This window comes from Cryptomeria japonica, chromosome 6 (assembly GCF_030272615.1).
Source record: "Cryptomeria japonica chromosome 6, Sugi_1.0, whole genome shotgun sequence".
Classification (NCBI taxonomy): Eukaryota; Viridiplantae; Streptophyta; class Pinopsida; order Cupressales; family Cupressaceae; genus Cryptomeria; species Cryptomeria japonica.
The window spans coordinates 146,204,024-146,223,195 of NC_081410.1; the positions used below are offsets into that span (position 1 = coordinate 146,204,024).

Genomic DNA, 19,172 nt, shown 5'->3' on the forward strand with positions numbered 1-19,172 from the left:
GCAGTCCACCCTCCTCTGAGTTTATTATTACAAACTCACCAGCGGATCCTACTAATATTTCGAGCAGTTGGACATTTCTTGGGACTGGTGGCAAAGAAAACTCAAACAGGAACCTTTGAGAGAGGTTCCGGATTTGGGTCAAATAAGGGTTTCCAAGGTCTCAAACACAGGCCAAATCTACCATGAAACCAGTGGCTGCTATTCTGAAGAAATTCTCTCTGTGCGACAGCTTCAAACTTAATATGAAAAAGCCCTAGAAAGCAGGGAAATTATAGGAAAAGAGGTGTTTGTCTACGTCTTTGCATCCATCTAGCAATCTCAGATTGATGTAGATGAGCTCCCATGAAGTGACCCACAAATGAGAGAGGGCCATGCTTTTCCTTAATATTAAGAATGCATATTGACGAGTTTGAAATGGTAGCCACCTTCTTAGCCACAATACGGGAACCCCACCCAATGCAGAAATACAATGCTGTAAAATAAAGCCCGATGAAACATCCCTCACCTCAACCAAAACCTTAAAATAAAGCCCGATGAAACATCCCTCACCTCAACCAAAACCTTACCACTCTTCAGATCTACAGTATTCACCTCTCCATTATCAATGAGGGGTTTGATACCAAGATTGCATTGCCCAACAAGCACCTCCTTTGGGGCATAGAAGAAAGCTGAAATCAAATTATCAAGACAAAATTTCCCATAATGGTGATAAGGGTTAGAGGCATTCTTACAAATCAGATGCCCCTTATCGCTCGGATCAAGCACAGGCTGAGATGAAGCGTGACTATTACTTTTAGGTTTAACAAGATTTAAGAACCCCTTCATAAGAATTGAAGTATTAGTGTGCTTTATGCCCTACACTTGTGACAAGGCTTTTTTATAGGGTACACCATTAGCCACTGCTCTTCCAAAGCCATCATTTATCCAATACTTCATTGCCCTCGTTTGCCGTGGACCACTTGTATTTGCTACCTCAAAACCCTAGTGGCTCTTGTTGATTGTACTGAGAGATCCTTATTTGCCTCAAAGTTCAATTCTTAGTGCACTAATGAAGGAGTTCTTAAAACAGATTTCTAAAGCAAGCTTGGGATTGTGACATGTCTCAATCCTAAACACACACAACACAAATAAACTAAGTTATTGGTCTTGACGTTTTTTTGGGTCGAGTTTTGGGTCTGCCCATATAAAGACATATAAAAATCAGAAACATATAGATATTTGCAGTATTAATTAAGTTCAAAATACCACACAGCATCATATATTGCATAATAAACAAAACCACCATAAAATGTATTACAATGTCAATTAGTCTAATTCGAATGTCATGATATATGTTATATATTAAAATTATAAAATAATAATGTGAAGTGTCAACAATTAGCCATCATTGATCAAGTATCATCATATGGGTCTTAAAAAATATTATCATCACCATTCATATTAGATCATGTAGGTATTGGTAAATTAGAAGAACATCAATAGTGCCACTAGCACTAGCATTGGCATTTGCACTAGCTGGCTCGTTATCAACATCAAGTGCAACAAAGTGGGAATTGGAAGCATCCAATTCAATATGCTTTGGTTCGGTATCCCACTTCCTTGTAACCACTTTGTTTGTGTGAAAGGAGCTGTAAGTTTTCATGCACATACACTAAGTCGTCTACCTTTTTTAAGTGTAGTTGATTGCATTTTATTGAGTGGATGGAGGACTATGTGCTCTAATAGTGCCACTAGCACTAGCATTGGCATTTGCACTAAGTGGCTCGTTATCAACATCAAGTGCAACAAATTGGGAATTGGAAGCATCCAATTCAATATGCTTTGGTTTGATATCCCACTTCCTTGTAACCACTTTGTTTGTGTGAAAGGAGCTGTAAGTTTTCATGCACATACACTAAGTCGTCTACCTTTTTAAGTGTAGTCGATTGCATTTTATTGAGTGGATGGAGGACTATGTGCTCTAATTCCTTTTAGATGCAGATGAACTAGCAACCTATTAGGACAAAATTAGAGAGTAGTTATAAAATCTAAATTATAAATATAAATGAAACTTTAAAGATAAAAGATTTTTTATAAAACTTGTGATAAAATTTTGATCACAAGAGGTTGTATGTGTGAATGATGGGTCATGGAAGTATCACCAATAATGAGCATTGACCTTGCACTTATCATGAAGAGCATCAATACTAAAGCCAATGTAGCGTACAAAATCCATGAACTCAATTCTCATTGCATCTTGCATGTCAGGACAACGTAGAGTCTACAAAGTGTTTCTTTGTATCCTTGATTGATTTTGGCATCTCTATATGGGGCAATTCTTGTTTACACAGAAAGGAGCTCAACACTATAACATTCGGGCCTCAATGAAAAGATAAGAAGATGTAGGGGAGTGGTCATTTTGTTCTTTCTCCTTAAAATTTTTGTGTAGTTCTTTGAAGAAAGTTTCTTCAGGATTTTGCTCTGCAATTATGATGGCTTCCATCTTTTAAATCATTGAGCAAATGTCATCATATATCTCTCCGAAATAAGGCCTATCCATGTCGTTATAGCTGATCATACCCAGTGTGGGCTCGGTGATACTAAAGGGATATTCAACATGATCCCACCAAATGTCATATAAAATTATTTGCTTAATATTTGCTGCCATTGTAGTGCTAGATTGGTTCCATATGAACTAGTTTGGGTTAATGACCATTTTAGAAAGTGCCCTTTGAACCTTTACAAGTTATCTCAAGATAATTATGTTGGAGGCAAAACAAGTCTCAACAACCTATTTGAAAATCAAAATTAAAATAAAATTTAAAAGTGTACTAAAGTGAAACATATTTACTAAAATAAATCTTATATTGCTATTCTTACCTACAATAGCTCCAATTTCAAGGATGTTTTGAAATGCCTTGTGACATATGGTGGTCGGTGATGAACATTTGGATCTCGTTGCCCTCCACATGCACCTATTTGATCCGATCAATTTTGGTGCCAATTTTTTTGTAGCTTAAGATTGAAGGAGTGGATAGCACAAGGTGTCCAAGAAATGTTTGAATAACTCTCCTCAACCAATAACCCAATTGTTTACAATTTTTGACATTCTCTACTATGATTTGCACAACGTTTTGAGGGGTCACTATTAAGCACACAAATATATAAAGAGGGTGGGGGGGTTGGGGAGTGGGGGTGAATCAGTATTTGCAAATTTCAACTTGATTGAACATTAATTATCATTAATAATTTTCCCAAGTATCAATCCAAAACATCATAGCAACATTCACTAATCTTTCCTTGATGTAAAAGCAACTTATCAAATCATAAACACACATCCACACAATAGATCAACAAATTTATGTGTAAACCTAGATTGGGAAAAACCACAGTGAGAACAACTGCTTGGATCCTGTTGATGTGTTTTTTATGCACATACGAACACAAAATAAAATACCCAAAAGTATCTTATCCTCTCTTGAACAAAGCTTCTCAAATGTTGAAGATTGGCTTAAGGATCACTTGAGACAACTCCAAGGTTCTGGTATGTTGGGTCACGACGTATGGATAAGCACAGTTGGTTGATGTGATTGCTGGTATCACAAAGGGACTTGTGTTGAATTGTCGAACGCTTGAATTGCTGGAACTTGATCATCCAATGTTTCAATCTTGTGATGCTTTTTTGTCCTAAACTAACTTGAATTAAAAAAAAAGGGCAAAAGGAAAGGGTTGAGAGAGTCTATTCTAAGACCTAGAATGTAAGAAGATGGATGAATGATTTGATGGAATCCTACTGGGCAAGGTCTCACCATCAAACTGAACAATTTGACACAAGCTCACTGCAATCTTCTAAGGACGTTTCAAAGACGTTCAAATCATTACCATCAAACATTGCTCACTATTCAAGTTAACACATAAACAATGGACGCATAACAATTTGAATTTAAGCTCATATCACTCTAGTTGATCGTGCAAGGCACACTTACAATCAGCAAGAGGCTAGTGTTATGGACAAAACGGATTCCACATAAGTGCATTCAACAAATTCTTCCATTCAATCTAATTAACATAAAAATAAATTGAGAAGTAGAACCATGAGGCTTGTTGAAATAACAAATTTCACCATAACTTCAATGAAAAGAGTATCTCATTTACGAGTCATAACAACAATTCTTCCTTCTCCTAATCTACTCTAACTTCTATTCTATTCCTCTCCCGCTACTAACTATTCCCTATTTGCTAACTATTAACCTTTACAAATGAAGAGCTTGAGCCTTTTATAATGCTTTCAATACAATTTGATGACTCAGATCAATTTAAGATCAATGGCTGAGATTTTACAATGAAAACCCTAATCAAGGTTTGTTCAACAAACTCAGTTTTGGCCAATGAAATAATTACAACACTTTGGCATGACCAATAGATAATGAGGGTAGGTGCCTCAGAGTTTGTGACCTCATGGATGAGCTTGGTGCATTGAATCTAGACATGTTGAGGTGGAATTCCTCTGATTGGGGAGTGGTGACTAGGATGATGACTATGACACTACCTTTAACTTGCACTTTGTAGGTTTGATAGATCATCATGAAAGAATATTTCTTGATACTCAACATTATTCAGCTTTATGATGGTGACGGTGATCTTCTAACTTTGATTAACTTTTTTAAAACTGTCTTCTCGAATGCCTTGATCATGGAAGTGCAAGGTATAAATCTTAGTATTGAAGTATTGATGAACTTCTGATGTCACCGTTGTCTCTGTCCTTCAGAATTCCTTCTCTTGTGACTCCCTAAATGGTGTTGATGTTGTAGATCATGTCTTTGTGTAAGTGAATGCTTCTTGTGTGATCTCCTTATTTCTTTCTTCATCTCCTACAAAAGAAACAAGCAAGTATCAAATACACATGATGTATAGGTTTAATAAGAGCATATAAAGAGAATTCGCCCTCATGAAGGGACACTCGCAGTTTTTTTTTTGCTCGTAAAAAGGGGTGTCTTGAAGTTTACTCCACTCTTGATTTTCATGAAGTTGTCCTTGTCTTTGAACTTACTTTCCTTCATTATATGAGCTTAACCCAAAATGACTCTTTCCAAACTTGCACCTTCGCCTTCAACTAGGAACACATGAAGTAGAGTTCACTCACTTGAAACTTGCTCTTGAAGCTCGATTTGTAAAATTCGCTCATGTGTCTTCATTTTTGAAGTTCGCTGATGTAGCTCAATTCCTGAAGCTCACTCATCTCCTCCATTTTGTGAAGTTCGACATGAAGTTCTTGAGGTCTTGGAGATGAAATGAATTTCAAATGAACTTTCCTTCAATCTTTTTGTTGTTTCATTGATTTAATCCTTACACTTATACATACACTCAAACAAAGCTCTTAAGGAAAATTCGCTCATCTCCCTCCAATCATGAAGTTCGCTCATGTAGGTGAGTTTATGAAGTCCAATTCGCTTATGTATGTTAATTCATGAAGTTGAGATTTGCTCATGTAGGTTTGAACATGAAGTTGAGATTTGCTCATGTAGCTCAATTCATGAAGTTGAGATTCGCTCTTGATACTTCCTACATGAAGTTCACTCATCTCATTGAGTTTATGAAGTTTGCTCATGTGCCTCCAAACATGAAGTTGAAATTCTCGCATGTATGTTTGAGGATGAAGATTGCTCTAAATGGTGTGCACATGAAGTTTGTTTCAATCACCTTGCTTGTTAAGTTCGCTTGTCTCTCTCAACTCATGAAGTTCGCTCCATTTCTCCAACTCATGAAGTTCGCTCCAAATTCTCAACTCATGAAGTTCGCTCCAAATCTCCAGGTCATGAAGTTCGCTCCAAATTCTCAACTCACGAAGTTCACTCCAAATCTCCAGGTCATGAAGTTTGCTCCAAATTCTCAACTCATGAAGTTTGCTCCAAATTCTCAACTCATGAAGTTTGCTTGTGTTGTTGAGTTCGTGAAGTTCATTTCAAATTGAATCCATTCAAGGTAAGTGCTATCAAACATCCTTCGCTCCTCTACTTTCAATTTCGCTCATGTAGGCTTGAAGGTGAAGTTCGCTCATGTATGCTTATTGATGAAGTTCGCTCCACATCCCAAGTCATGAAGTTCACTCCAAATCATCAAGTCATGAAGTTCGTTCCAAATCATCAACTCATGAAGTTCACTCCAAATCCTCAAGTCATGAAGTTCGCTCCAAATCCTCAAGTCATGAAGTTCGCTCTTGAGTGTTTGAACATGAAGTTGGTGCTCTCAAATTTCCTTCATTCCTTCACTTTCAACATGAAGAAGTCTGCTCGTGTCCTCCAATTCATGAAGTTCGCTCCAAATCATCAAGTCTGAAGTTCGCTTCAAATCATCAAGTCATGAAGTTCGCTCCAAATTCTCAAGTCATGAAGTTCGCTCCAAATTCTCAACTCATGAAGTTCGCTCCAAATGCTCAACTCATGAAGTTCACTCTTGAGTGTTTGAACATGAAGTAAGTGCTCTCAAATTTCCTTCATTCCTCTACTTCCAATTTCACTCATGAAGGCTTGAAGGTGAAGTTCACTCCAAATCTCCAACTCATGAAGTAAAACCTATTGAAGACTTGGAGATGAAGTAGATTACGAATGAGCTTGTCAATATTTTTGTTGCGCATGAATTTAATCCCTGGAATATCTCATTCAAACGCTCAAACTCATACTTACACATATTCTCAAACAAGGCACTCAAGGGAAATTTGCTCATCTACCTCTCAACATGAAGTTTGCTCATTTAACTCAACTCCCGAAGTTTGCTCATGTAGGTGAGTTTATGAAGTGGATTTCAAATCAAGACTAAACTCTCCTTTGCTCACTTTCACTTACTCTCTCAACTTCAATGATAACATGCTCAACATGAGATCTTAAGATGATTTTTCGCTCTGTGGGAGAAGTGCAAGAAGTTTGCTACATAAGGGGTGCACATGAAGTGAAGTTCACTTCTCAAGAGGAGCACTTGAAGGGACCCTCTAATTAGCAATTCTCATGACATCTAGACTTTGCAAACTTACTTACTTCACACTCATGCAAGACTATCCACCTGACTCCTAGCCATTTGAGCGCCTATACCTCTCTAATGCAAAGGCTAATAGCTAAACACAACCTAGAAAGTAGGAAAAAAAGTGGGGGGTCCCCATTTGCGATGGGGCGATGTGTGAATACCTCACAACAGATCCATTGCCCAAATTTAGCCTCACAAGAAAACAAGAATATAATAAGGAATTTACAATATGAAGTAGGCACCAACCTACCAGAGGCACTTATCTCCAATTACATTAGCAAGCACCAACCTACAATAGACACCGATCCCCTAATCAAGATCTAAGCACCCATCAACATGTGAGACACCAATTTCAACAAAATACAAGAGATATGAAACGTGTTTTGTGGACCTTCAATATTGAATACTCAACTTCTTTTTGATCTGAGCAGCTTCAAAACATCTAAATACAATTCATATGATATTGAATGCTTGCACATCTATCACACCTTCCGAAATATAATCATTAAGTACATTCTAGGAATGAGCTTAGATCAACTATATATATGAATTACAATGATAGTCATTCACATGTTGGCCTAGAATAAGATTACTCCATCTACAAGTTGGCCACAAGAATAAACCTTACACCAAACATGTAATAGGCTCGGTCCAAAAGCTCACACGTTACTCCAGAAGAAGGGAAACTCGTTACGCAATACATGTTCCATTGGCCCCAATGTACATCTAAATGCTATCTCCGGCTGTCGCACATTACAACCCTGTGGCACATAATCTAGAACATCAACACAGTTGACCAATCAAGTACAGTGAACACTCTGCTACTAAGCTTCCGTGCACTGAAGCTTAGCCACTGAAACCTTGGAATATGATGTGTCGTATGTTTACTTGCCTATCCAAACTGTAGGCCACAACTCTCAACTGTGACAGAATGCGGAACCCAACACTTTGACAGTGCAACTGAATGCACATATTGTTTCTACACAACAGACAATAGAAACATACCGTAGATGCTTCTAGACAACAGTACATAATATATACAATCAGGGACAACATAAATTAGAGTGTAATGATACATTAAGAGAGCTATCTAGTATAGCTTGCCAATTTGGAACTCAAATGCTCAGTCATGTCATGTTAGAAGCAATCTCACTAATTTGCTGAGTCCTTTGACATCACACCTTTGACATACCTTTGACATTAGTGACAACACAATGTTCAACAACTTCCTTAATGGCTATCATGAGAAAGTTAGCAATAAATGCACCATCCTTCATCTCCCCTTCACAATCCACTTCTCTTAAAAACATTGTGCCTTGAGGGAACGTTGCAATGACATTGACCAATTTTTGCATCTTTCCATCTATTGAAAATGATGGACACCTTTGTTTTGGCCCATGAATCCCTTATGGGTTTCAATGAATCTTTTACAAACTTTTACCTCTTTTTCCCATAAGTTGCTACACCTTCTCTAAACATAGGCCCTTGTATCCTTTTGGAACCTCATTAATTTACTTCACTGTTTGTTATGGTGAGCAAACAACATTGAAAGCCAATCATAGATACTTATAGTTATGTGTTGATTGACAATCTCTCAAGAGATTTTTTGAAATGCCATTTCCAATGATCCCTTTGATCTCTTATGTATAAAGGCCGTAGTGCAGCATAAAATGGGTGGCTCTTTATAGGTTGTAGATTAGATGGCGGTGTGTTGTGACCATTTCACACATTGCCCCATTGCAAATGGGGACCCCTGCTTTTTTGCTTTTTAGGGTCTGTTTTCTGGGTCTTTTAGGGTTTTGTTTGTTAGCCTTTAACTTTCGAGTGTCGCCAAGGGGATCACCTGGATAGCAGGTTCTGCTTGAGTTAGGTCAAGTTGGTGAGTGATGAAGTTTGGAAAGTCCTGATCCTGAAATTTGGCTAAGTCTGGAAAGTCCCGATCCTGAAATTTGGCTAAGTCTGGAATGTCCTGATCCTGAAATTTGACTAAGTTTGGAAAACTGAAGAATCCTCCGAAAACTAGATTTTGCAATATAACTCTTGGAGGTTTGAAACCACTCTCAAACATCCTGAAAGTATATATGGAATATAACTTAAAGTATAATTATACTTAAATGTTATATTCCATAAAATGATCCTGACGGAGAGTTCAAAAAGTCAAATTTCGCTCCTGACCCTTCCAGAGGGTCCAAAGCAAATCTAGCCCCTGACCCTTCCAGAGGGTCCAGGGCGAAAATCAACCTAGGACTCATTTCTTGCCTTATTTGACCAAATTTTGCCTTGTGAAGTGGTTTGAAACTTGAACATTGAGCAGTTTAGCCTGGGATGAAGATTTCGCTCCTGACCCTTCCAGAAGGTCCAGAGCGAAAATCTTATTTGAGCTTATTTGTCACTAATTTTGGCTAAATTTTTATGTGCAGGGTCTCTTGGAATGAAGATTGGACGTCACTTGATACATTTGAAGATTTGGAAGGATGCAGAATGATGAATTTTGGACAAAGAAGGCAAATTCGCTCCTGACCCTTCCAGAGGGTCTAGGGCGAAAATCTTAGTAGAGGACATTTCTTGCTTAGTTTGGGCGAATTGGAGTATCAAAGGCATGATGAAAGGTGGAGAGAGCATGATGAAAGCCTAGGCACATTTGGAGATGAAAGAATGAAGGAGTTTTGTCAAGGAAAGGCAATTTCGCTCTTGACCCTTCCAGAGGGTCCAGAGCGAAATTCCTTTTAAACACATTTTTTTGGCCTTTCTTGGACATGAAATCCTATTCTTAGCACAATGCAAGATGAAACCTACCTTGCAAAGAAGTTTCAAGTTGGAAAAATGATGATTTTTGGTCAAGAATGAAAATTTCGCTCCTGACCCTTCCAAAGGGTCCAGAGTGAATTTTCTCAAAATCACTCTTTGCTATCAAGTTTTGCTAAGGCAAGTATGGGATAAGGTGAAAATAGAAGGAATTGAGCCCAAATGAGAAAAATCACTCCTGACCCTTCCAGAGGGTCCAGGGCGAAAATTCTTCAAACACATATTTGCTCTTGCGAAATCAAGTGAATCTTGGGTTGAACGTGAAAAGAGAAGTGTTTTTTAGCCTTGAAGGTGGATTGAAGTTGAGATGATGAAAGATTAAGCCTAAGGAGGAAAAGTCGCTCCTGACCCTTCCAGAGGGTCTAGGGCGAAAAAACCTAAGTCCACCTTTTTCCTCCTAGGTTGAATGAAGCTAAGTCTGGAACGCAATGAAAAAGCCTATTTGGGATGCCTTGAAGGGGTTGTGAACTTTAGAAAATGAAAATTTTGAGCCCAATTATAAATTTCGCTCCTGACGCTTCCAGAGGGTCCAGAGCAAAATTCCCAAAAATGCAATGTTTCCTTCAAATTTTTGATGAGCTAGCCCAGTGATGGAGGTGAATGAACCCTGGAGATCGCCTTGAAGGAGTTTAATGATCAAACTAAGGTGAAATTTTGGCCTAAAATTGAAAATCGCTCCTGACCCTTCCAGAGGGTCCAGGGCGAAATCTTGAAGAAACTTCACTAAGCCTCAAACAAACCTTGATATTCCCAAATTTCGCCAAATTTGCCAAATTCAAGACATTTGGGAGGTTGAATTAAATGCGCATTAATTGAGGCATTGGCAATTTAATAAATTAATTTTTAGGCCTTGAAATAATACAAATTTTTACCTTGGAGGCACTAAAATTAATTTTTAAAATTAAAAAAATAAAAGGTGAGCGCTCAAGAGCATTTATTTGCTTTTACAAGCAAGTCGGCCTCCTTTTAGGTGAGATTTTATCTTATTTTATTACTAAAAACCTAGGTCGGCCTCATGGTTAATTAGGGTGAGCGCCCTATATAAGAGAGGGGTGTTGTAGCAAATGCAAATCATTCTTTCACTCCTTATGCGAAATTGAGGAGCAATTTGAAGAGCGAATCCTAGCTGAGTTGGAGGCGAATTTCTTGATAAGTTGGAGGATAATTTCCAGAATTTGCTAAGTGTTTGGAGGCTAGTGGAAAGTGAAGCTCTTTTGAAGGCTAATGGAGGTGTAATTCATCCAAAGGAAGACCACAATTCAACCCTTGTCCAGCAAAATCCGGTCTTCTTTCATCATTTTCCAAGGTTTTATAGTTAAGCATTCAAGGAGGAGGTATGAAGAATCATTTTTTTTTTCTTATTCAAGACTTATTGTGATTTCATAGCAATTTTGTAAAATCTAAGTCTTGAAAATCCAATTTCCATTCATAATTAATTTGAAAATGTATAATTCTTGATTTATCATGTTTTTTTTTCAAATTAATATCTTAAGTTATACCCTTGAAAGGTCTTAAATTTCATGCTTTAAGGTATGATGCTCAAAGACTAACTTTAATCTTTTGTGTAGGCATCAAATGGCGACCCCGGAGTCGGAAGATCAACTACTTGGCGGACCCTCATCAAAGAAGATCAAGTCAGGACAAGGACGACCTTCTCCAGTCTAGCATCGACAAGGATGGCCTTCTTCGGTCAAGCGTCATCAGGAATAACCTCTTCCAATCCAGCATTCCAAGGCGAGGTACATCATCATCCTGCACATCAAAGACAAAAGAAGTCAGAGCGAGGGTTCGTTGGGGAAGCAGATAGTTTCAGAAGAGTTAATTAAAGCTAGCTTCTGAGCAACATCAAGTTGAATATCTACCAAGTTGCAAGTGTCAGATGAGGTGAGTCATCACTTCTCCAGTCGGTTTGGTCCACCTCAGCGTGTCCAGATTCAATGTACCTAACTCATGGGAGATGGCACAAACTTTGATGTACCTACCCCAGCTATCCATTGGTCGAATTTTCCAGAGAAGACATGTGTCCAATTAATACAATTATTTCATTGGTCAGAATTGAGTTTGTTGTAACAAACCCTAATTAGGGTTTTCATTGTAGAATCTTGGCCATTGATCTCAAATTGATCTTAGCCATTGAATAGTATTAAGGACACTATATAAGCCCCGACTCTTCATTTGTAAAGGCTAATAGAAGGTAGTTAAGGAATAGTTAGTCATTAATAGTTAGAAGGTGAATAGTCAGTTGATAGAATAGCAATTAGAGTAGAATAGGAGGACAAGGCAAGAAATTGTTGCCATTGATTGTAAATAAACTCCATTTTCATTGAAGTAATGGTGAAGTGTGTCGTTTCTTGCAATATGCATGGTTTCTTGTTGAATCTTCAATTCTAGATGGTAGATGATTAGATTGAATGAAGAAAATCGTTGAATGCACCTGTGTAGGATCCGTCTAATCCAAACCACTAGCCTCTTGCTGATGGTAAGTGCGCCTTGCGTGGTCAACTGGAATAAAATGAGCTTAATCTTAAGTTGTTACACATCTATTGTTTCATGCATTATCTTGAATGGTGATCAGTGTCTGATGGTGTACGATTTGAACATATTGGAAGCACCCCTTAGAAGATCGCATTGAGCTGGTGTCGAATTGTTCAAGCCTGATGGTGAGACCCAGCCCAGTAGGACTCCACCTAGTCATTCATCCATCTTCTCGCATTCTAGGTAGTAGAGTAGACTTCCTGAAACTTGCATCTTTTGCCATTTGTTTGTCTTCCAGTTAGTAAATAGGACTCGTGATTCCAGCAAATCAGACGTTTAGGTCGTCAAGTGTAAGTGCCCTTGTGATTCCAGCAAAATCACATCATACCACATAGAGCTTATCCACACGTAGAGATCCTACATACAAAGAACCTTGAAGTCATCCCGATTGATCCTTTTCGCGACATCTTCAACATTCGGAGACTTTATTCAAGAGAGGATAAGGTACCCTTTAGATATTTTATTCTGTGTTTGGTTGTGTACAAAATACACATTAGCACGGTGGAGGGGTTTTCATTCCTCAAGATTCTTTCTTTAGTCAAGGATGATATGATTTGCACTCTATTGCTTAATCTTCTTTTTATTGCTCATTAATGTATGCCATGACCTGTGCTTTTTGAATGGGTACACCTTTTTTCTTGAGCAAGCTTTGCTGCTTAATGTAGGGATGCGGCACAAATGGCCTTTCACTTGACTATACGAGCTTGAATACCTAACATCACACCCAATACAAATCGAAACATAGCTTGCATGACTTGGAAGCTATTGTACTGTATCAACATATTTCTAAAGGGGAGAGTTTGGGTTTGTTTTGAATTGGTGTTGTCTCATGGAGATAGAACCAGTTGCCATTGTAACATTTATGACAACAAATCCAATTAACAAATACACATACACATTTAAAAAAACTAAGAATGTGTTATAGATTCATAAAAGAATGAAAACAAACCAAAAGATTCAAAACAAAACAAGATAGTTCATTTGTAAAAAAATTAAAAACTTGTAAAAACCTGCGTATTTTGTGTAAATGTTCCTTTACAACCTCCTTGGCAATAAATGGGCTCTTGCGAATATGTATGATGTTGGAAACTTGAGTTGTTGTGCCTTGTTGTCATTGATGTCAACCCATTTTGTGTTGTCATTGATGTCAACCTGTCTTGTATTGATATTGAAGTAAGAATAGTATAGTAGATGTTTCTATATGTAGGAAAGAGTATTTATATATAGTGGATGCTTCTATATGCAAGAAAGAGTAATTATATTTTGTGTTTAGTGTTCTGGTAATGATATGTAATCTAGTGATGTTGTGGTGTTTTCGGAAGATTGGTATAGTGGAAGTTTCTATATGTAAGAAACAATATTTAATAGTATATGTTTCTATATGCAGGAAAGAGTAATAATATACTGTGTTGAGTGTTCTGGTATTGGTATGTAATCTAGTGAAGATGTTGTGGTGTTTTTGGAAGATTGGTGTGGTGGAAGTTTCTATATGCAAGAAACAATATTTAATATCTAAGTGGAGGAATGCCTTGCATTCCTCTAGTTTGTGAAGATTATATGTTGTGGTGTTTTTGGAAGATTCGTATAGTGGAAGTTTCTATATGCAGGAAACGATATTTAATCTTAGGAAAAATGCCTTGTGTACATGTGGTTTGTGAAGATTATATGCAATGGTTCTACATATGAGGTCTATGCTCTGTGTACATTGTACCATCTTTTTTTAGGTCCTATATAGCTCAATTGGCTTAGCTAATTACTAATGTTTCTGATAGTAAACTTGTCTGTTAGAATAGGTTCAGAAATAGCTAGTGGCTTGCAAACATGTGGATTCAAGTGCTGCAGTTTGGAGGATTTGTTCATGTGATCTATGCAGTGTTCCAGTTCAGTTGTCTGGTGGCAACTTGATTGGCAAGTGAAGCTATGATGTTTTGAGTTCTAGGTGTCAGCTATTTTGGTCTTCGGTTGACTGTGATGTTGTATTCTACTTGGTTCATATTCTTTTGGTCCAGGTTTTCTTCAGAGGATGTGTGTAGCTGATGTTTTGGGTCTCAACGTGGTGTGTGTTGATTTGCATTGAGTTTCATGCATTGGAAAATGTTTTTAGGCCGACTGGTTGGTGTGCATCATTGTTCATCTACACGTTTTATTTGATGCCTGTTGTGACGTTTTCACACATCGCCCCATTGCAAATGGGGACTCCCACATTTTTTTTTTGCTTTCTAGGATAGTGGTAGAGTCTTTTGCTATTAACCTTTGTGTTGAAGAAGCCAGTGAGTCAAAAGTTAATCAAGTCAGGATTGTCTCTTTAGGATGGAGTGAAGTTAGTAAGTTATCAAGGCTTTTGGAACGGATGACTCATCTTTTGCTTGCAAGGCTAGGAATGAAATGCTTGGATAAGGCACCGATAGTCACTTCTTTTGCACTTCCTTGGCATTGACTGCCTTCCTTTGCCCTTCTTGTGAGATGTGAAATGAGGTGATGTGAGATGAGGTGTCAAGTAAGGTCAATTTGAGCATGACAAGCGAGGAGGTTTGATAGGGGAATCCCTTGGATAAAATTTCACCAATTATACAAGATTTCCTTGCCATCCCAGAGGTCTGATTGCACTTTGTTGAAAGGTAGGTCGCATAGGACAAACTTTGGTTGTGTATGAAAAATTCCTTTGCTATCTTGTTGGAGCGAACCCACTCCCATTGCTACTTCATAGGGGCGAAATGACTTCCATTGCTCCTTCAAAGGAACGAACTTCCTTCCCTTGCCATCTAGGAGGTCCAAGATACCTTTGATAATCATGAATTGCAATATGGAGCCTTGGTCAAGCAACGAATTTGGTTTTTCAAACAGCAACCTGGCTTAATAGACAATTTGACTAAGTATGTGCAAATTTCCTTTGCTCCCTTGAAGGAGTGACTTCCCTTCCTTTGCTACTTAAGAGGAGCGACATGACTTCCATTACATGCTTGAAGGTGATTTGGTGAATTTGAGCTAATGAAGGAACAAATATTAAGCATTTCTCATGCTTCACCTTGAATGCAACCTCACCTTTGCTCATAGAAAGGATCAAATTGAGCGAGAACTTGATAAAAACTGCTGGAGATGGTGATTTGAAGTTATTTCCATTGCTCTTTCATTGGAGCGAAGTCACTTCCATTGCTCCCTCAATGGGGCGATGTGACTTCCATTGCTCCCTCATGAGAGTGGCATCTTTTCTTTTGCCTTCTAAGAGATGCAAGGTGTTCTTTGAGGACGAATTAACTGACCTAGACACATGGAGAACATAAAACCTCAAGCATTTTTTGTGCTTCGCCTTGTACACAACCTTACCTTTGCTCATCGACAAGGCATGAGTTAGTGAAAAGGGACAAATTGATGAAGAAGTTGCTAAGAAGAAGCTGAAGATGGCTAGTTTAATGCATTTCCATTGCCCCTCAAGAGGAGCGATATCACTTCCTTTGCTCCTTGAGAGGAGCGATGACATTTCGTTTGCTTCTTAAGAGAAGCGATGCCATTTCCTTTGCTTCCCAATTGGAGTGAATGCACTTCCTTTGCTCCTTCATAGGAGCGAATTCCCTTCCTTTGCCAATGGAAAGAAGCGAACTCCCTATCAATGCCCAAATGACCACGCTAAGCAGCTAATAAATAACAATTTTGGCGCCAAAGTTTAAATTTAAAAGGAAAATGTTTAATTGCCAATCAAGTGGGCCACTTTAGGGATGATATTAATTTTTTATAAGCCTTTAGAAGTTGGCCAATAACCCAAAAGACACATCTTTTCCTCCAAGGGCATATAAATGCTAAGTCAAATCAGTCATTTAATCACAAATACAAAAGAGAATTCCTCTTCTAAATAGCAGAGCAGCGAATTTGAAGAGCAGAATAGTAGCGAATTTAATCTAAGAGCAGCGAATTTAATCATAATGGCAGCGAATTCATCTTCAGCATGGCAGCCTGGGCAGAGCTAAGTGAACTTTCCATATGTTATCAGAGCTGTAGCAAACACAAATCAGACAAAATCAGAGCTATAAGGAATAAAAGATGGATGAAATTAAGTATATGTTATGTGTGTTTGATACCTACTGTTGATTTTGTAACTAGGTTAGGAAAATAAATAGGATTCGGATTGCCTTAAGGCATCATCCGAATCCTTATAGGGCAGGGCCCTATCTATTGTATTTATATGTAATGTGTAAAATCATTAAGGGCTGGACCTAACATGTAAAGGGGCGCATCTCTAGGTCCAACGTGTGGACCTATCTCCAGCACACACATTTTGTGGCATATAGTCTTATGTATTGATCATTTATGATGGGCTGGGCCCAAATGATTGTATTATTAAAAGGACGCATTCCTTCTCCAAACGTGTGGTCCTATATCTTATTTTAGCACATCTCTATGTAGCGTGGGCTCTTGTAACATGGAAACTATATTGTTTAGGTCCCATGCTTATGGTGGCGTGTGGAACTAATAATATAGTGTTGGCCCCAAAGATGGATTGGGCCGACCCAAGATAGGGCTCACCTCTGCAATAAAAGGTCAATGCGAATTCTGATCAAGGAATCAGCGAATTACTTCTGCCATCAGCATTTGCCATACATGCGATCTTGGACAGTGAATACATTGAAGAGGATAGCGAGTTCCTCTTGAAGGTCTACAAACATCATTAGGTCTGCAATCTTCAGTGAAGAACTACGAAGAGCTGGAAGCTGTATGCTGATGATATTCTTATATAAGAAAGAGATAAGTCTGCTATCTTCTGCTGTTACATTGTGCCCTAGCTGGGTTACGACTGTAACTCTAATTCTGCCCTAGGTTGACAGTTATATCAGATAAGTAATTTGATCTTTATTGCCATTGTATCCTACAATTAATAAAAGGATCTAGATCTGATTTGTTGCTGGGTTTTTCCTCCAAGAGGGAGGTTTTCCCAGGGTAGTCTTGTGTTGTGTGATCCTCTATTTGTATGCTTTACTGTGCAACTTTAGTTTTCTGTTTATTGTGGATAATCTGATCATGAAAACTAACACCTACTTGTTGGTTTTGCAGGTAACAAAGGAAGAAATCAATGGGGCCAGGTTGTGGGATGATCAGAACAGTATTCGAAGGAGGAAATTGCAACATCAAGGCTAAATTCGAGTCATGCAAAGCGGAGATCAATGTCAAGGTCCAAGACACAAGGAAGATTAGAATTCTACCACATGAAAGTCTATGCTATAAAGTGTATCAATAATCCTCACAACTTCAAAGTGGAACATGGAAATAGATGTCTTCAAGAGGAAAGATTTCATCGGCAAGCACAAGGGTATCAAGGAAGGTGACTTCACAAAAAGGATTTTGAGGTATTCAAGAACTCTCACTACATCATGATGACATGAAGAGGTCAAAACCTTGAAGTATAATGGAAGGGTCATACAACTATCTCAAGGCAAGATAAGCAAGAAAGATGGAGGATTGACTCAACCATGACGATGCTTCCCATCATCATCGCCAAATTGAGTGAGCTTGAGATGTTGAGCATCAAGAGATATTGCTCAACATTCCTTCATGATAATATATTAAGTCTACAAGCAAACTGAGGTGTTATCCTAGTCATCATTCCACCAATCAGAGGGTTCTACATTAGTATATCTGGATTCAATCAACCAAGCTCATCCATGGGGACACAAACTGCAATGTACCTACCCTCACTATCTATTCGTCAAATATTCCAGAGAAGACATGTCTAGATATTATAATCATTTCATTGGCTAAGAAGAGTTTGTTCCAACAAACCCTAATTAGGGTTTCACCTTGTAATCTTGGCCATTGATCTGAAATCAATCCTGGCCATTCATTTGTAAAGGGAGCACTATAAAAGGCTTCTCTCTCTCATTTGTAATAGCAAATAGCAAATAGCAAGCTAACAGTTAATAGATCAATAGCAAGTTAATAGCTTAGTAGCAGATAGCAGTTAGAATAGAGTAGGAGAAGAAGAAATTGTTGCAAGGTTTGTAAATGGATATACTCTTTTCATTGAAGATATGGTGAAATGTGTTATTTCAACAAGCTACATGGTTTCTACTTCTCATTTGCTTTCATCTTGATTAGTTGAATGATAGAGTGTTGTGCATGATTCATGGTGAAACCCCTAATCCATACTACTAGCAATTTGTTGATTGCAAATTCGCCTTGTGTGGTCAACTGGAATACTTGAATGAGCTTAAGTTCAATTATTATTTAATCATTGATATGCATTCAATTAATGGTGTCTATGCTTGATAATGATTTGAAAATCATCTAATTTCCCTAGAATATCGCACTAAGCTTTGCGGAGTTGTTGCTTTGCATGTCAAAGAAAGGCTTAGTGGGGTTTCACCAAAGATTATTCGTTGTCTCTTGCATTCTTAGTAGTGTGGTCTTCCTAAACCCATTTCTTTTGCTCTTTTATTTTCCAAACAAGTAGTCGGAATCTAAGTTCCAGCAATTCAAGCATTCAAATATTCAATGTAAGTTCCCTTGGATTACCAGCAATCAAAACAACCAACTGTGCTTATCCACAAGTCATGATCCGACATTAGGAACCTTGGAGTCTTCCACTTGATCACATAGCTTAGCATTTGGGAGGACTTTGGTCAAGAGAGGATAAGATACTATTGGGTATTTTATTTTGTGTTTGATTGTGCATAATAAACACATTAACAATGTTGACCTTGGAGGATGTGCTAGTGTGTGTGGTTCGTAGGAATCATTTGGAAATGTTGTATTGTATTGTTTTTAGGTCCTCACCATCTCTTGGAGCGGACCACATTTAATATTTTGGGTTTGTTGGCCGAACTTTTGTAATAATATATATTCTATTT

At 38.1% G+C, this 19,172-nt stretch overlaps 1 protein-coding gene across 6 annotated transcripts in view; it reads left to right on the forward strand.

The window, feature by feature from the left end:
• LOC131064983 (uncharacterized) overlaps positions 1 to 19,172 on the forward strand; it is a 109,120-nt gene that overhangs the window by 56,832 nt on the left and 33,116 nt on the right. For 2 of the 6 annotated variants that reach the window (XM_057999327.2, XM_057999328.2), the window contains exon 7: positions 11,370 to 11,540. The exons of the other annotated variants lie outside the window; for them this stretch is intronic. In XM_057999327.2, coding sequence (XP_057855310.2) covers positions 11,370 to 11,540 — 171 coding nt within the window. The remainder of the gene's footprint in view (positions 1 to 11,369; positions 11,541 to 19,172) is intronic. 6 annotated transcript variants of the gene reach the window in all.